General features: G+C 39.5%; 1 protein-coding gene across 1 annotated transcript in view; it reads left to right on the top strand.

Moving 5' to 3' along the window:
• The window catches only part of cacna1bb (calcium channel, voltage-dependent, N type, alpha 1B subunit, b), a 124,391-nt gene that overhangs the window by 48,856 nt on the left and 55,167 nt on the right, over window positions 1–20,368 (top strand). The window contains exons 4-7 of the mRNA XM_016551903.1: window positions 2,629–2,720; window positions 2,810–2,962; window positions 4,592–4,779; window positions 16,534–16,637. Coding sequence (XP_016407389.1) covers window positions 2,629–2,720; window positions 2,810–2,962; window positions 4,592–4,779; window positions 16,534–16,637 — 537 coding nt within the window. The remainder of the gene's footprint in view (window positions 1–2,628; window positions 2,721–2,809; window positions 2,963–4,591; window positions 4,780–16,533; window positions 16,638–20,368) is intronic.

Raw genomic sequence — 20,368 nt, 5'->3', positions numbered from 1 at the left:
CTCAAAAAAAATCGTTGAGCCGTTTTGGCGGAAGTGACAAACTGCAAGCCTTGAATGCTTATATCTTATAAATGCGAATTTTGTCACTGTTTTGGAGCACACTGTCTTATAGATAACCTTAAGACTAACATATTGATACTAACACCCAAAAAACTTTAATTTTGATTTTATGGGGACTTTAAGAATTAAACAAAATGTACTGATATTTTTTTCTTTTTTTTTTTTTAAACGTAGTCCAATAGTCTTTGATTTATTCACAACTTCTAAAAGTATGTTTTTTACAGTGTATACACAAGTAAATCATATATATTACTCATATTTATTATATAGGTTATATTTTAAGAGAATCTGCTTATTATATCTATTTATTTTTAATTAAATGTCACCATATATGTAATAAATTCAGTTTTTTTTGTGCATATTTTTAGGTAGAATGTAAGAATTTTTAATACAAACTTTTAATACAAACAAATTACGTTTTAATACAAACTTTTTCCTAATGTTTGGGTAGTTTTTTTTTTATACAGCAGCAGTGAAAATATTCAGTGACATGCTGATTATGATGCAAGAATTAACATTCTTTGTCACCTTTTATTTTATTTTCTCTCGAGCATTGGCTCTTCATGTCTTGGTGGTCCCTAGCATGTATGCCTGCGAGATGTACAGCTCAGACTCTGACTGCACAGCTCCAGCAGAGGGCGCTGTTGTCCCCACACAGAATTACGTTTTCTGTAAAGGTCAGCTTTATTAAAAAAAGAATGCTGAAAACTTTGCTAACTCTTCCTCCTTGTCTAACTTTCCTCCTCCTTTCTGGGTAGTGAGTTAGATAGATTGCGGGGGTGTTGCGGCAGTAAATCATATTTAATGGGGCATGTCTTCTCAGCCTCACAGTACTCTGCATGATCCCTCCACCCCAACCCTGCTGCTATCCTCTCTTCCCTCTTCGCATACATCCTTCTCAGTGAAGAAAGATGCTCCTTTGGCATACATAAGAACTGTAACTTTTATATAAGGCATCTCAGTTTGCCTGCTGCAAATTGATTATTGTGATTTAATGGGAAGATCTTTTGCACACATGCAGTGTGCGGCTGGTTCCACTCCAGTGCTCCTGAGGACACACGGGCTCATGTGTGCTACGCCAGCCAGCTACATTGCCATGGCAACATCTAATGTCTGTCATCTCAGCGGTGTCATTGTGGTGATGGGATTAGATTAGATTAGGTTATGCTGATTTCCCAGAACATAAACACACACAACACCGAAAGCTGACAGTCCGCTTCAGAGGGGTTTCTTCTGATGGCTACCTTACATGAGTCACTGACCTAAAGGGCGATCCAGCCATTTGATACAATGCGAGATGAGATTTAAAGACATTTTTTGCTTGTTCGTTTTGAAAAAGAAATGCTGAAATACATGAAATAATGAATAAATGAATTCAAAATATATGTTATTAAATATTATTAAATCATTTTAACAATTATTATTATCACATTAAAAAAGTCTATAAAATATAATAAATATTAAATTATATATTTATAAGACAAATTATCTTTAAATGTAATATTTAATGGTGAATGCATAAAATAAATTAATTAATACAATTAAAATATGCATGTTAAAGATATGATAATGTAACTATTATTATTATTATTATCATCAAATAAAAGTAGTCTATAAAATAGAATAAGTATTATATTATATATAAGACAAATAATGATAATGAAACTATTATTATTATTGTTCATTAATTATTATCAAAGAAAAATAGTGCAAAAATAATATGACACGGTTAATTTATATATACAATGTATATATATAAAGATACACAGTGGTGGCCATAATTATTAGAACACTAGTATTTTCACCAGCTACAGTTAAACAATGGTTTTAAGTCATTTATTTCTATCTTTTGCTGTAGTGTGTCAGTAGGAAATATCAGTTTACATTTCCAAACATTCATTTTGCCATTAATTGCAATAATCCAGTGAGATTTTTGTCTGACAACAGCCAGTGCTCCACACTGAGATCTGATCTCATCATAATCCAGTCTGTCTGGAATGACATGAAGAAACAGAACAAACTGAGACAGACTAAATCCAGAAGAACTGTGGCAACGTCTCCAACATGCTAAAAGAAAAATACCTGCAAAGCTACAGTAATGTTAAAGGTTTTAGGCACTTGTCTAAAATGCTGTAAAATGAGGATGCTGTCAAAAATAATGTCATAAATAGATTTTCTTTATCAATTAACTTCTATTAACTAAATTAAATCAACATGTGGTGTAACCATCCTTTGCGTTTAAAGCAGCTTTTGCCCTAGGTGCACTTGCGCATAGTTTTTCAAGTAGCTTTGCAGGTAGGTTTCTTATCGACGCGTTTCAAAAAGGCGGGGCATAGAGGAGAAACAATAATGTACAGTATGTGGAAAATAATGTGTTTTTTTTACTTTAAACCGCATAAACACATTTCATTACACCAAATACACAAAATAATGTTATTTTTAGCAGCATCATATGACCCCTTTAAGAATTAAACAGCCCGTATTGTTTGTCCACTAATCTGAATTAATCAATGTCTATGATGGTCTCTGCTTTCTATTGACTTTTGCATGTTTGTGTATTTGTGACAGGATTTTAACCACACTGGGTTCGCAGTTTGACTTAAGAACGTTGCGGGCCGTCAGAGTGCTGAGACCCCTCAAACTGGTGTCTGGAATCCCAAGTAAGTGTCTGGCAGTACAATACACTTCAATTTAACAGTGACTAACCATGATTAATTTAACTCAATGTAATGTTTCTCTCTTTCTTTAGGTCTTCAAGTAGTATTAAAGTCCATTATGAAGGCCATGGTTCCACTTCTTCAGATTGGACTGCTGCTCTTCTTTGCCATTGTTATGTTTGCCATCATCGGCGTCGAGTTCTACATGGGCAAATTCCACTTCACCTGCTTTAAAGTGGATACAGGTTAGTTCCTGTTGTGGAAACAAAAAAGCTTATTTGAGAGCACCAAGGAAATAAATCTTACAGCCACTGCAGTCAGAGACGTTTCAAAGCACACGATCTCAAAACAATCCTTTGTAGCACACATTAAATAACGAATTTAGAGAGTCCAAAGAAAGCGACTCCTTATCAGTTTATATTGAAGATAATAAAGACACTCTAGCAGAAAGAAACCCGCACTGGTATCACAAGATAGAAACAAAGATGTGAAGACTCCATTTACACAATAAAGCCTTTGCGAGACAAAACCTGTTGTTAAAAAAACTTTTTTAATGAAAATATGAATACAAAATATATATTTGAACAATTGTTAAACAGAGACAACTCTAGAAGATTTTTGCAGAGCTCTGTTTGGATCAGAGGTCCTCTCAGGCTCTTTCTTTTGTTTATGCAAATTTCCTCCACCTGCCTCGCTTTTCACTGACTGACATTTACCCACAAAACACTGCTGTTTCCTTTGCAGCTAGAGACTGAATGTGAGAGAGAGACATGACAGATCTTAGTGTTTTTTCTCTCTTCATCTCTGTTTTTCTCCTTGTCTCCTAATGAACACATTAATTGTAGATGTTTATTAGCATTTAATTGTGTTCTGGTGTGTAAGTACATAGATGTGAGGGGTTTTTACCCAAACAGCGCAAACCCTGCCCTTCATATTTTAAGATGGGGGTCCTTTGCAAGGGGATTATCATATTTGAGGGTTCGTTGCATCAAACAGTTTCAAAATCCCTGCTAATCTACACAATATTTTGAGCTGTATAAACACCCATATCATGACCCAGATATCTATATAATATATCACCAGGTCCCTGTTGACTCCCACCCCTAATTCCAATTACCATCTGACTTTAGTACATCCTAGTGTACCACATAATAGATTGATAGAAGCAAATGTAATTACATTTCTTAAAATAAATATCATTGATTACCATTGTAAAGCGGATGTTTTCATGATTTATCCTGCAGGCAAGTGTAGCACACTGACTCCTGAATCACTGAGTGATTTTTAAAGGTCTTTTGTGACACAGAAAGAGGTAAAAAGAGAGAAGTCGTTTCTTGAAAGAGCTTGGAGAGCAAATGTTTTTCTATTGTATCCGCACAGCACGGCTCTCGAAGATGAGGACATAAGCTCTGCTATTCCAGCTGGAGGCTGTGTTTGTGTGTATGCACATGTTTGTGTATTTATCTATACTTCTGTGTTCATGGTGTGAGGGATCTTGACAGGTTGTTAATGTAATATGTGTGTGCGAGTTATTTTAGTTCAACACAGTGCATGTAATTAGCTTGTCTTGGTGATGAGGTTTTCAATAAGAAGCTGAACTGCTAACATGTGCTCAGCTGCTGCCTGCTTCACCCCTCAATCAGCAACATCAGCAGGTGACATGCCTCAGAGAGAAAGAGGGAGAGAGTGTGTGTGTGTGTGTGTGTGTGTGTGCGTGTGCGTGTGTGTGTGTGTGTGTGTGTGCGTGTGTGTGTGTGTTTGACCGATTGGAGAGAGTGGTTGCATTAATTTACCTTCCAAATGTGTAATGATTATTGAAATAGGCATGTAATGTAATACATAAAGGTTTGTTTTCTGTTTGTTTGTGTGTGCAGGAGAAAAAGTTGGTGATTACCCATGTGGAGCAGAACGTCCTTCAAGAGTGTGTCCCAATGGAACAATATGTAGGGAGTACTGGACAGGACCCAACTTCGGCATCACCAATTTCGATAACATCCTCTTTGCCATCCTCACAGTCTTCCAGTGCATCACCATGGAAGGATGGACCGATGTACTATACCATGTGAGTTCCTATTAGAATTCATTTAATGGAACATTTTCTGCAAAGAATGACAACTTTTTTCCTTTCTTCAGCCCCACATCATTCCAAACCCTTATAATTTTCTTTCTTCTGTAAACCAAACATATGTGAACCAAAATAAGATGTGAGGCTAAATCTGATCAACTCTTTCCCATAAAACTTAATGGTGAATTATAATGCCAAATGGCAAAAAAGAATGGTCAAATATAAAATGTGTGCACTATGTTTTGAGTTTGAGTTTTCAATGGCTGTGTCTACTACCCTATAAACCAATGACATCTCAGGCCGAGTTTACATTTGAAACTACAGTACATTCTAAAACTGATTTTGGACAGGCTTCTGGTGCAGCATAATGGTCTAGGCTACGTACGCTGCTGCAGAACAAGTATGGACTTGCTACTGCCAATAGATACACAGACATGCTGCTGTGAGCATGTAAGATATGCTGCATGAATAGGCATACACAAATCTACAGATAGCAGATCTAGACAGGTGGTGCTGGGGGAGGTGGAGGGTTTCGGATTAACTTTAATAGCAGCCAGCTTTCAGCAAACACTTGTCAGAGAAGGAACGGAGGACTCAAATGCAGTTCAAATCAAAAAACTTTATTCTGAACACCAAGCCAGCAAAGGCGTGAAACACCAAAGTCAGGGGAATGCAGTGGTGTGGCGCTCCCTGCGTAAGATTAGTCAGGGGCAGGGCGATTTGGCTAAACCCTCGAATGAACCGCCTGTAAAAATTGGCAAACCCCAGAAATCGCTGAACCGCTTTACGATTCTCCGGGGTGGGCCAATTAGCAACCGCTTCTACTTTGACAGGGTCCATTCGAATGCCCTCGGGCGACAAAATAAACCCCAGGAACGGAACTGACCGTGCGTGGAACTCGCACTTCTCCATCTTGGCGAATAAACGATTCTCTAGAAGCCGCTGTAACACTCGCCTGACGTGCTGGACATGATCACGCTCGTTCTGGGAGAAGATCAGGATGTCGTCGAGGTATACAAACACAAACCGGTTGACCATGTCTCTGAGCACGTCATTGATGAGCGCCTGGAAGACCGCGGGGGAGTTTGAAAGGCCAAATGGCATGACCAGATATTCAAAGTGACCTGTAGGGGTGTTAAAGGTGGTCTTCCATTCGTCCCTCTTCCTAATCCGAACTAGGTGATAAGCGCTGCGTAGGTCTAACTTCGTAAAGATGGTTCGAAGGCAGAAGACATCAGAGGCAAGGGATGACTATTCTTGACTGTGATGTCATTCAGCCCCCGATTATCAATACAGGGACGGAGCGAACCATCCTTCTTCTCCACGAAGAAAAACCCCGCCCCAGCTGGAGAGGAAGAAGGACGTATGATACCGGCTAATAGGGAATCATTAATATATTTCTCCATGGCCTCCCTCTCAGCACCGGAGAGCGAATAAAGGCGGGGTCCATTCGAATGCCCTCGGGCGACAAAATAAACCCCAGGAACGGAACTGACCGTGCGTGGAACTCGCACTTCTCCATCTTGGCGAATAAACGATTCTCTAGAAGCCGCTGTAACACTCGCCTGACGTGCTGGACATGATCACGCTCGTTCTGGGAGAAGATCAGGATGTCGTCGAGGTATACAAACACAAACCGGTTGACCATGTCTCTGAGCACGTCATTGATGAGCGCCTGGAAGACCGCGGGGGAGTTTGAAAGGCCAAATGGCATGACCAGATATTCAAAGTGACCTGTAGGGGTGTTAAAGGTGGTCTTCCATTCGTCCCTGGGTTGTGTTTAGTAAGCCAGGTGTGCCCCAGAACTATTGGAGCGGAGGGAGAGTGAACAAGGAGAAACCGAATCTCCTCAATGTGATTGCTAGATGTGGTCAAGTGAACGAGTCCAGTGACAGATGTGATCCTGGTGAATGGAGTTCCACAAAGTGTACTGGCGGAGATCCCCCCCCCCACAGTAGAGACACAACCCGTTGGCAATCCGATGGCGGCGTTCCCGGGCAGTGAGGTGAGCGCGGCCGATCTGCATCGGTTCCTCCTCAGAGAACCCGAGTAGTGGCGGTGTGACGCTCCTAGCGCCGGGTGAGCGATCAGAGCTCTCGTGCCCGGTCTCCATATGGAGGTGTTGAGCTCTAAGTGCCAGGCGGAAATCAACCCGAGTGGCAAGTTCGACCAGCCCATCGAGTGTAGTGGGCAGCTCCAGGGAGTATATCTCATCCTTGATGCCTTCCGCCAGTCCGTGGAGGAAATGGTCCCACAATGCCTTGTCGTTCCAGCCGCTAGATGAGGCGAGTGTGCGGAACTCGATAGCATAATCCGACACTGGCCTGGTTCCTTGACGTAGCAGAGAGAGTGCTCGTGCCGCTTCGTTACCCAGATGGGCTCACCCGCGTACGGAGCCGGAGGATTAAGGCGGGGCTCGGATCGGCGTGCCGCGGGTGCCCCTTCCTCAACTGATGCAGCGGCCGCGCGACCCGCCTGCGGGCTGATCTGAACCTGGTCGAGGCGCTGGGAGATCGCGGCGATCTGTTGTGACATGTTAGTCATGGCTTGATGAGACGCAGTTATCTCCTCCTGTTGACGTCCGAGGAGGATGCCTTGCTGAACGACCGCTCGGCGGACTTCCGTATCTTCAGCTGAGTCCATAACTGGTGAAGACCTTCCGTAGCTCCTGGGAAAAACTAGTGTAGGAACTGCAGCATTCGCTCCCATTGTCCCACATAGCCGTTCCCCATTCTCTAGCCACCCCAGCCAGATGCATTATCACAAATGCGACCTTGGAACTCTCAGTGGGGAAACAGGAAGGGCAGTGGTGTGGCGCTCACACATTCACCAAGACAGAGGGCTGAGAGGAATACTGGAAACGTCCAGTGTCGTACTCCCAATCCGGCCTCACTGTCCAAAAACCGCAATATTAATTCCTCTCCTGAGGCTTCTGGAAATAGTGCAGAGAGTATAGAGGAGAGTGAAAACTCAAAACGCGACCATACGGCACAAAAACACATAAGACATAACCACGCCGAAAGAAGACAAAGACAGGAATATATAGGAAGAGGGAACGAGTACCAGGTGCGGGCTAATAGAGCGAGCAGCACCACGAGTTACTGCTGATTGCTCCACCACGTGTGGATGAAAATGACAGGACCAAAACAACCACCACGTGCAAATGACAATGACAGCGCACAGGTGAGTGGCAGAAAGGAGTCGGAGAAGGTACCGGTACTGACAACACTGAACCAGTCTATTTAAATGTTGAGCAAGCAAGTTCACTGGCTGCAGAATCAGCACAGGCCAATCAGCTTGTGCCGTGTAATAAATTATGTGATTGCTAGCAGATTGCAGGTAAAGGACCTATTAGCCTGCACCATCCAGAGTTTCCCAGCTAATTGACCCTTCACTAAGAGCTTGATTGACAGGCGATCTGACCAGTCATAATGCCAAATCCACCATTTTGTCTGACAAACTAATCAGACCGGAGAGTAGATTAACTTCTGTGGACTTAAACTTGAAAAATGGTGTGCATTGACATCTTTCCGCAGTTGAAATAAAATACATTCTGATGTTCATTCATGTTTATTTCATGCTTTAAGTAAATATGAAAGGACGATCGTTTCATGTACCATTTGAACTGAGGCGCTACAGTGATCTGTCACTACACATTAAAGAGCCACAAAACGGTATTTATTGTTTGAATTTCTTAAAAAATTACAAAATTTGACACCTGAGACCTTGTTTCATACCAGAAGTAACCAGCTCTGTCTTGTCTGTCAGCGCATTGTCAGTTTCCTCTTTGCTCCGCGATGTATTTTTCACTGCGTGAGAATATGGCATGTAGTGTGAGAGCGGCATGGCTTGTCGGACATAGCAACAGTAACTAAGGAGGGCAGGTTTTTTCGAAGGGCCAATTGCCAGTCGTAACTTTCAGATGCCTGTTTTTTTCCTTTATCTCAACATTCATGGATTTGCATGTCATTTTGGAACTTGGCATTAATCACCATCGCATGACATATAAGATGACAAAATCTGAACTAGATTTTTAATACGCTGAAAGTATTAAATATACTTCCCAGAAGAAAGTTAAAAGATGGAACATGGAACATGAGGGCGAGTGAACAATGGCATAGAGTAACTTTCATTTTTAGGTGAACTATTCCTTTAACATTCACACAAACAAACATGCATTTACAGACATACATAGTCTTGAATATGGATGTGGAATATTGTTTGTGTAATCTCAAAGGCTTTTCTTTGTTTCTAAATTTTGTGTTATGTTTTAGAGCATCTGACAGTCTGTGTTCTGCTTGTCTGAGTGTTGAGCTCAGGAGACTGTCTTTCCGTAAAGGTGCTAGAATCTGTGTGTGCTGATGTGAATACAAAGTGGAAAAAGGAAAGAAGTTTGCATAGTTTAATTGTACACAGTTAAACATGCAAAAGTACTTTTATGATAAGCAGGAATTCCACAGTAATGGAAAACCCTACTGTGGCCATCTGTTTTTACCACAGGTCAGTCATTATAGAGACATCACGTTCAGAATAAACGCTGGCATAGACAGTCTCAGTAACACTTTCAGGGAGCGTAGTATAAACCCTGCTGATTGACAGAAAAGACAGACTGCTGTAGTTTCACCTGCTCCCCTTCTCCTTACAGTTTACAAATGTGTGCAGAGCATCAGGCTGTCAGAACATGGTGTGGGGCAGCATATGCCACCCTGTTCCCACACCGCTCCCCCTCCCGCCACAGACTGAGACGAGAATTATGCTAAGCTGAACTCACTGTTCCTGTCATATGCGGAGGGCTGCTGGTTATGCTGATACCCTCTCTCTTTCTCTCACTTTCACCAACCCACTTTTTAACACATGAGCTCTGTTCCAAAACCCAGTGAGCTGCATCATCTACTTCATTCTAGCATCCTAACCATAATAGAACCTCTCAAATGAACAATTGGAATGCTAATATTAGGTAAAAAATTTTCCTTTTTAATCACACTCAGCGTTTTTTCCATTGAAATATAACTTTATTTGCAGGACTGAACAGTAAGGGTGTTTTCTGCTTGCTAGGATTAGGCAACTTGATTTTGTTTTCAACAGAAAATTCTATGAATAATAAAATATAAAATAAAATAAAAATGTACACTTTAACTATATTTTAAACCATTATGAAGGAAGATTAAGTATAATTTAAATATACTAAATTTAATTTAATTATACCAAAATGTTTTATTTGCATTTATAGTTTTTAATATATTTCTAAATATTATTTCTACATTTCTAAATGTCTAATTTTTTACATTTAATTATTTTAAAAACAATTTTATTTTACATATAATATTTTTTTGCACCTATAAATTATATATATTTTTTTAAATGTTAGATTTTCCTTACAAAGAAATTTTGAAATATGTCTGTAAATTATACAGTTGTAATGATACAACTACAGAAGAACAATAGATGCATAAACACTTTTTGATGCTACCAAGGCTGTCACAAATATTACATTTATGACAAAGCCTCATATGTGTCAGGCAATTTATTTTAATCATACATTTTTTTGCACATATGATTTTTTAAATGTTTTTTAAATGTTAAAGAAAATTTTTAATATTTCTGTAAATTATACAGTTATTGTATATGTGCTACCAAAACGGTCATAAATCTTGCAATTTTGACAAATCCTCATTTATGTCAGGCAGTTTAATAATTATACCTAGCAGACAAGCTAAATAAATAAATGATGTTGATGAGCAGTTTTTGCAACCAAATATTACTTAAGAAAAAGGTTTTGGGGCAGAGTACCTCCCTCCTTTCTCTACACTCCTGATGTGCAGAGTGTTCTTGCCAAGTGCAATAAACCTTTTTCACAAGGCAACTTTTGCACAGCCTTTATATGTGAGTGTCTTATTAGCATGGGCTTGAGGGCCACACAACCTCTCAAACTGCACTGGTGGCCCTTCAGGCATTCCACGGGGTCTTTCAAAACAACTTTTTTTCCCGGAATACTGTAAAAACACGTCTCTGGGAGACCATAGCCAGCTTCATCATGTTATTGCCAATTTGTAACTACTGGAGCTTGTAGTTAAACCGTTCCTTTTAGCCCAGGGGCTTCAATCCTATTTCACAGAGACTGACTCGTTTATAAAGTAGCTCAGTGCACATCTTAATCCCTCTGCATTGACAAGCAAAGACCTATAATTGGTGACAAATAGAGAGTAAATCAATATAAATATTGTTCATCATAAGTCTTAGATCTTTCCCAGAAGTCACCCGCATGAGTGCCATTTCTCAACGCTGAGCCAGAAGCAAGTTTGACGTTTTCCTCCATCTTATAGATGGATAGAAAATATCTTGTAGGGTGCTTTGTTTTTTATATTAATACCAAACTTTTTTTTTATTTATTTGTCACTGCAAACCAGTTAATGTATAGAAAATGCACAACGTCTGAAATCAGCCTCTCTCTTACTGTAGTAAGTCAGAGAAACTGTTGTTCTGAATACTTTTTTAAGGATAAACTCTATGGAAGACATTGTGTGTGATGTTGCTTTTTGAGATGCTATTTATGGTTGGAATCCAAGATGGATCGCATCATGAAATAAGAATAATGGCAGCACTCCATTTTTTAGATTGCATGTCAGAGTAGCTGGATTGTGACTCGTTGGATTGATGTCTTTATGGTGCTGTGATGGAACAGCACAATGGAATAATGGGATTGTCTGTAGTGGATTATACGCATAAATTCTTTTTCATATCCCAAATGTTCATCCAATGCAGCAAAACCGTGACGCTGTGTTTTAGATTTTTATTCTATGATTCAAATCCCACCTAAACACAACCAACTGAAAAGCATTTTCTCTATTCATAGTTTTCATTCACGTGACTACCGCGGAGCCTGGAGGGCAAAACATCCATAGAACTGTAGTCCAGTTTTACATTTGTTTCAATCCACGAATATTTAATAATTTCTAAAAAAAAAAAAAAAAGATATGTGAGCAAACGCAAGTTATAGGCACTTGTGATCCATATACAGCACCTGCAGCAGTATTTCAATCACTAAACTAAACGACCAATCATGGAACATTTCACTGAACTCAAATTAGAGTGCTGAAAACATGATGGAGAAGATCGTTTTAAATGTAATTGAATTTCCAGAGTTGTATGATTCATCAAAAATCTCATACAGAGATATAAATAAAAAATTCAGAGCTTTTGCTGGGTAAAAATAAAAATACGTCCAAAATGTCACAGTTTACTGTGTCTAACATGAATATTATAACAAATAACACAAACACAAAATTTCCATTGCGGTTTATTTAGGCTAGTTCTCAGTAAATACAAATATGACATTGTTGACAGTAAATATGTCAACGTCTGCCTCGAGACCAAGACGCGAGCAATGCCTTGACTGCACAGAATGCAGAGAAAGCGGCAGCCGCTTGCCGCGTCCCGTGTAAACCGGCCCTAAAACGCTTAACGTAAATTTAGTGTGTATCGTTCATATTCTGGACTGAATCTGTTCGCCTGTATGTATCATCAATGATGTTTACACTGAATTTGGTCTATTAATATCACTGTTTTAGTACATTAGTACCTACTCAAAAAAGTACAATTACTGATAAAAACTACTTAATTACTGTAACGTGAGCATTTGTAATTCGTTACTTCACACCCCTGATTAGTACTTAGTACAAACCTGGTACAAATGAATGGCAGTCAGTGGAGAAAAGGCTCGTTCTGCCCTCCAGGTGGGCATTCCTTTACGGGAGTGATGTCACCTGAAAACTATCAATTGAGCATCACATTGAAGCTCAATAAATGACAGACAGGCAGAGGGCCAGAGGTTAGTGTAAGTTCCTCAACCTAAGGAGCTCCACTGGTATATTATCCTCACCCATAATGAGCTCGGGCCCAAACAAGCTAGCGGGGGCGGAATCCTCGGCTAATGACATGGCAGTCCTCATTTCATGCCTGTTAGTTTTATTACGCTCTCGCTGTGCTAGAGATTAATCGGTTTCTGCTTAATTAACACTGCTGTGTCATGCTTGTTTGGGGATTCTGGTCAGATCTCCTGTGGTGGAGCAACACTACCTGTTGGAGAGATGTTGCTGTTGTTGGAGAGAAATTTATTTATTAATTTATTTATTTATCATAAAATCAATTTAAATGATCTTTTATGTTTTTATTTTATTTTTTTAAATATTTTTTTCTTTTTTGGATAATGTGAATGCAATGGAACACCTTTTTTGTTCAGAAGATATAGGAATAACCCACGTCCGACTTTTAATAGAGCACAGCGTTAAATAGGCAGAAACTAGATTGGTTTTCCTTCAATCACTGCTCCTGAAAATTGGATTTTGCAACAAAACAACCCTTTTGAAAGGTCTTCATTTTTCATAATTTCTGAAATAATTATGAGGCACCTCTTTATGGTGATTTTGAATTATTTTTATCTTAATGTTGTTCTACCTACAGCATCTTTAATTATTGTATCTACCTTCTGGTCAAGCATTTGTAATGTTGACTCTATAAAACAGTCAACTCCCACTGAGGCCGTAATAAGGTGTTGTTTATTGATGTATAAGAGCATGCTGCCCAAGATGAGACATTATGTGTTCTGTAGGCCTGTGAGACCATGTGTTAATTGTTATGTTACACTAAAATGTCAGTCACCAGCTGTCATGCTATTCCAGTAACCAGTGTGTGTGAATGTTTCAGTGTAATCAGTGTTTTTGGTCTTGTTACTGCAGGCTGAGTCACCAAGCCCCTGTGCACCTTGACCCTGTCAGCCGGCTGTCCTGGGCTGTCAGACCCATCCCTGAGCTCATTAAACATCTTTAAAAATAGCCTGTTGGGAGCAGGATGGAGTACAGTCATATATGGATGCATGCAGGCGTTTTCCCTTCTTTCTCCTTCTCGTTTTTGGATATAACTTATTGCAGTGAAAAAATATGCACAGATGGAAATGCATGTGTCTTTTTTTACTCTGCAGTCCAGTTTAACTAGGAGTTATTGTACTAAAATAATGCTAAGTTAAGCCACATAAGCCAGTTGCTTTCATTATAACTAATAATGGCATGCTTGTGTGCCCAAAAATGTGCAACAGCAATAATTATTGAATGATGATCAAATGATGGAGAAAAACATTGTCTGTCCAGACCCTCAGTGCAATCTGGACACTTCCAGCATTTTAAAAAGCTGATTCAGGTATATAGGTCACAATATTAGACCAATGCTGTACAGTTCAAGTAATGTACACCACATATTTAATTTAGTGAATCAGGTGCTAAATCAAATAAATGATGCAATTCATTCTTAAATTTTGAATTCACCCCACAGTCCACTATCTTGGAATGAGAGTAAGAGAAAGAAAAAGATATATGGTCATCATGATAGCAGAATAGATTAGCTTATAGTATAGTTTGTGTCCATCTAAGGACTTATAGAATAAATATTATGCTTTACTTACTTTATCTGACACTTTATTCAGTTGACTGTGCATAATGCTGAATAAAGTGTTACAGTAATCAGAGTTTATAGATCAAGTAGATGTATGTTTGCACAAAGTTTTAAGGAAGTGTTACAAAAGCCTTTAAGGATGGAGTATTAAAGAAGATAAATTAGATAAAGTACAATGTTACATTGAAACATTGGGAATATGATTAATATGCTTTTTGTTTTTGCTCCCGTTTTGTACTGTAGTTGCTTCAAAAGTCTCACACCTCTAATATATTATATCTAATCTTTGCCTTATTTTTGATCATGTTGTTGATTATTTTTTCTTGGATTTAATGGTCAAGTTTTTTGAGACTGTTGAAAGGAAAGCAAGCAGCTTTTGCATTGTGATGAAGTAAATCTACAATTTCACAGACCTGCTTGGTATCTCAGATATGCTTCATCTAGCAGAAATTATTGACTGCTATTTGCAAAAGTCCCTTGGCTGGAGTTTACATAAAACTTTAAAATCCAGTGATGTCTCTTTCACAACTTTTTCACAACCCTGAGGGTTTGCTATTTCTCTGCAAAACTTCATTTCATCACTTAATTTTAACCAGACGATACATCAGTCAAGGGCAGATGATTTTGTTTTGCCATGTGGTCTGCTATTAAGGACCAATTGCAGAGGTTCGAGACAACTAACTAAGCATGAGAGTAATGCACAACTTGTCAGTAGTAGTGTCAAAAGTACCGATGTCGGTACCAGTCGGTACTTAAATTAAAAAAATTTGATGATACCAGCATTCCCCACTAGCATTTTGAGCGCATTCTTAAACACCTCTGCTCAAAAGGTATGTCTATGATTGGCTACAATGATCATCGCTTCAAAAACATATTGTAAATATGCATCTTTCATCTATCAGCGGATCCATCTACGAGCAGATATATTAGGGATCTGCTGATAGACGCGGCTTTCAAATGCTCCCATGTGTAAGCGCTCTGTGAAGAGCGTGAAGCAATGATCATTGTAGCCAATCACAGACATATCTGTTGAGGCGTGAACACAATCAGAGATGTTTAAGAATCCGCTCAACAGTGCTTAAAATGCTAGTGGAAAATGCTGGTATCATCACATTTTTTAGTGAACAACTTTGTGGAGCTCAAATCTTCACCAAGCTGGACCTGCAACACGCATACAACCTCATCTGGTTACATGAGGGTGATGAGTAGAAGACAAGACTGCCTTTTATACACCATCAGGCCACTATGAATATCAGGTGATGCCGTATGGATTGTCCAATTCACTCAGTGTATTTCAAGGATTCATGAATAAGGTGTTCTAGGTGTTCCTCCATCATTTCGTCATCGCCTACATCTCTGCATCTCGACGATCGCCATCGTCTCTTCTCTCACAGTGTCTGGTGTTGATTACGTACCTCTTCCTGCACCAGAGTTCGCTGATGAGGAACGTATCTATAGAGTGAACATCATCCTGGACTCGCAACGACGGGGCGGCTATCTTGAATACCTCAAGGACTGGGAGGGATATGGCCCGAGATTGTAGGTCGCTCGTGACGACACCCTAGATCCATCTCTACTTACCGAGTTTCACACGAATCATCTACTGTGTCAGTTACACCATCAACACCAGACCTCTCAGCTCCACCCACCCGTTCCTAGTCGCCCGAAATCTGATCACCTGCACCTGCCTCATTAATCAAGGACGCTCTCTATAATAATCAGTCACTCCACACCTCACCCTTGTCCAGTCTCATTGTTTACACTTGTGTTGTAACCTACCTGGCTACCTACCTGTGTTACTTACCTACTTCAATCCCTCTGCAAGTCTTCTTCTGTCTGCCATCATCACGCCGATCACCTTGGAATCTTATCATACTGCCATAGAGAAAGATTGTTACCTTTCAGTTAAGTGTTGTTATCCCTCTCAGTTCCTCAGCTACTCGCCTGGTATCACCGCTTGTGCTTACCAGATCCTGTTAATAAAGTTCCTTTGTGTTTTGGAAATCTCCTGTGTTGCCTTCTTCTGTTTTCTAATACTATGGTAGTGAGAACCATGAACTTTTATTGGTATTGGTACAGATCACTGATTTCTTTTGTTGTGACAACACTATTTGTAGTATTGTGAGATTATCAAATTGTGAATTCAATAATGTGAATTTAAACCTGTAACCATTACAAACTAAATAATTTCATGTTTTTCATTATGAAATGTGGGCTGAAAATCTACAGAGGAGTCTGGAAACGTATGGAGTTTTGTAATGGAAAATGTGTAGGAGCCCTGACAGTAATATCACTTTTTATATACAGGCCAATGATGCCTCGGGAAACACCTGGAACTGGCTGTACTTCATCCCTCTCATCATCATTGGCTCCTTTTTCATGCTTAACCTCGTCCTGGGTGTCTTATCAGGGTAAGTTCAACATCACTCTTACTCTCTCTATTACTTCCGATTTCCTTATTATTTATTTATTTTTTATGAACGCACTGACAAGGGCCCCCTTAAAACATTTTGCTTAGCTTGTCCCACCCTTGTGTTGGTAAACAAGTCATCAGAAAAGAGAAGAGATTTACTTTGATTTATTTAGAATAAACAATGCAAAATTCTTTAAAAAACAATTTATGTTTATGTTTTACATAACAATTTATATTTATGTTTTGTATTTTATTTTTTGTTTTGACTTTTAATCAAGACAAGACATGGTGACTTTCAATCAAGTTTAACAACAGTTAAAAGTTAGCTCTGAAGTGCAAGGTTTACTGATCACATGTAATGTGGATTGAAATTTACTTTCAATCCATATTCATATAATATGTGACTTGCATACTCTCTCAATATGGACAAAAAATTGCAGTAATTCTATAAATATTGCTAGGTGTCATTTTCTTTTTCCTTAAATACTTTAAACATAAACAATTGATATAAAATAGGTAACATAACATTTTTATAGTTACGTAATTTTTTTAACAATTTTGTATATTGTTTAAAAAAAAACAAGAATTCTAATTGCTTAGGAAAAGGTGCAAAGTGACTAAAACACAAATTCAAATAGTCTGTGGACCAACAGCCTACACTGGCTTATTTTCAATGTCAAATAGAAAATGGAGGAATACACTGCAAACACACTGAGCTATGTAGACAAAAGTATTGGGATAAAATCATCATCAGTTTACATTATGCATGTTTATAGTTGGGTGTAGAGAACATTAATTTTATAGTGAAGATGATCTTGCACGTTTTTGTTCCCTCATCTTCCATACATATTTTGAAGTGTCCATGTCACCAGGGGCACTGGAATATCATCTTTTTGGGGCACTGGAATATCATCTTTGATGCTTTCCATTATTGAATGCTGAGAACGTGATGTAATGCTCATGGTGTCATATCCAGATGATGGTGCTTTATTTCTTGGACGCCAGAGCCATTGAGATACTTTGACTGCAGGGTTCAGAGTTCCAACTGAACTGGTTGTGTCAGACAATGAATCTCCACTCACTGAAAATACAATAAATGTTAGAACGTTCACGTTCAGGTAATTTACTGGATATACAGTTCTACGTGTATATCTCTCATATTAGTACATATATGATATTTGCTGAGACAAATTAAGATCATTTAAGACATTTGTTGACACGAATTAGAGCTTAGGAGACTTCTTTCAAAAACATTTTAAAAAATCTTAATTAATCTTAAATATACTTTTGTAGTGTATATCCATAGAATTTGATTAAAATTGACAGCCAAGGGTGTTAAAAGTGTTGAGAAACCGTAGCATTAAACTTATTTCATCACATGAGTTAACACATTAACTTTGACGGTCCTACTATTTATTACACATATGTATAATCTATTACTGTAACACAGTAACATTTTAATAGAGGGACTAGCTACAGATGGACAGAAACTTACTGCTAGGGATCACACCATCAAAGCTTCCCCTTCATCTGCCAAATGGCTGATTGGATTCTTCATCCAGGTCCACAACTGCTGCCTCCAGCACCCTCTCTAAGAGTACATCCTCATGTTTGTTCCACTCCTCCTCAGTGAGTAACTTTCCAGTAAACCACTGGAAGACTGATGTTGTTGCCTTTTTTTCTCTCATTTGTTGAGTAAAGTATTTCCCTCTGTTTCTTGCCAGCATCTCTCCAATCTTCCTGGTTGAGCTGCACTAGAGAAGGCAACGAGTGTTATCACTATGTCGGAGACACGCTAGCTTTCCCAAGGCAGACGAACTTAGAGTGGTTACAATCATCCGGGTGTAGATCGCGCTCAAATTGATGTGATTTTGATGCAATATTTACACTGAAGCTCGCAGGCGGCTATGGTAAGGGGCATGACATTTCCCGATCAGGCGCCGAGTGCTGCCAATCACAACACACACTGGCCCAGCTAACCAATCACAGCACATTTTTACACAGTATTATAATGTTTGCCTTTCTATTGCTCATAATATAAAAGCAATCGTTATAATACTTTCTGTATACATTTTAATTCCTTTGTTTAACCATTCGATCTGATTATTAGACAGACTTCTATCCGTATTTAGACAGAACTGTTAACGACGACGGCGAACATGAGGGAGAATGTGAGCACTATGTGCTCAGGCGCTGCCGCTCTCAGTGCCGTCAAAATAAAAGTCCTGCATCGAACGCATCGGCCAAACAGAAAAACTTATCGGCCGATGCCGATATTTGAAAAATGCCAAATATCTGCCGATATATCGGCCTTGGCGATATATCGGTCAACCACTAATTACAAGCCTGTTTCGACTGCACTGATTGGAGTTTTTTCAAAGCTGCTGTCACTGATCTGGATGAGCTCACAGATTCTATAACATCATATATCCTAGCAGGATCCGCACATGTGATAGCCTAGTGGCGGGGACAACTTCTTTATGTTTACAGAAGTGACGTAATGACGCAGTGCCATGCTCAAATTTCCCACGAAAACCTATCCGTACCACTCAAATTAGAAAACATTATCATAAGCTAACCATTGTGAATCGGGCTAAAGTAAGGCGATAGTTTTGAACACTGGCTGGTTATGTACTTGCTGAAATATTGATTTCGGATCATTTTTAACCAAAAAAAGTTATGGACTGCAGCTTTAACATTCAACAATGATAAGCCATGGTTCACAGCAAAACACAGACAGCTTCGCCAGGCCAAAGAGGATGCCTACAGGAGTGGAGACAGAATCTTGTACAATACGGCCAGGAACACACTGACAAAAGAGATTAGAGTGGCTAAGAGAAACTACTGAAAAACCAGTTGTCTGCTTTGGAGTGGAAAGGCCTGAAAGACATTACAAACTATAAGACACCATCCCCCAGCACTGAGGCGAATCAACAACTTGCTGAGGACCTGAATGAGTTTTACTGTAGATTTGAAACTCCCAGTCTCACACCCCACACCCGTTCTGACCATCTCTCTACACAAACATTAACACCTCCATCAACCCCCTCCCCTCTCCTGCACTTCAGATCAGTAAAGATGATGTGTGTCAGATCTTCAGGAAACAGAAGAGAAGAAAAGCACCAGGCCCAGACAGTGTTTGACCAGCCTGTCTAAAAACCTGTGCTGACCAGCTGGCCTCCATCTTTTTTTACAGATCTTCAACAGATCACTGGAGCTGTGCGAAGTCCCTGTCTGCTTCAAACGCTCCACAATCATCCCCATCCCAAAGAAACCCAAGATAACAGGACTTAATGACTACAGGCCTGTGGCCCTAACGTCTGTGGGCATGAAGACATCTTTAAGCCCTTTCAAGCCACAAGCTTTTGAAATCTTGATGTCAAAATCCAGCATTTTTCAAAAAAAAACCTGGCGCCTACAGGGTTAAGGACTACAGACCTGTTGCTTTAACGTCTGTGGTCATGAAGTAATTTGAGAGACTGGTGTTGACTTATCTGAAGAACATCACTGGACCCTTACAGGATCCACTGCAATTTGCTTACCGAGCAAACAGGTCTGTGGAGGATGCAGTCAACATGAGACTGCATTTCATCCTGTAGCATCTGGTAGTGAGCTAGTGAGACTGGGGAAATTCATGTCAAACAGCTGCACCACCAGCACTGGTGCCCCTCAGGGTTGCGTTCTCTCCCCACTGCTCTTCTCCCTGTACACCAACGGCTGCACCTCTAC

The sequence above is a fragment of the Sinocyclocheilus rhinocerous genome, unplaced genomic scaffold (assembly GCF_001515625.1).
Source record: "Sinocyclocheilus rhinocerous isolate Xijiao unplaced genomic scaffold, SAMN03320098_v1.1 scaffold585, whole genome shotgun sequence".
NCBI classification, from domain to species: domain Eukaryota; kingdom Metazoa; phylum Chordata; class Actinopteri; order Cypriniformes; family Cyprinidae; genus Sinocyclocheilus; species Sinocyclocheilus rhinocerous.
This window is presented reverse-complemented; position numbering and strand designations above follow the sequence as displayed.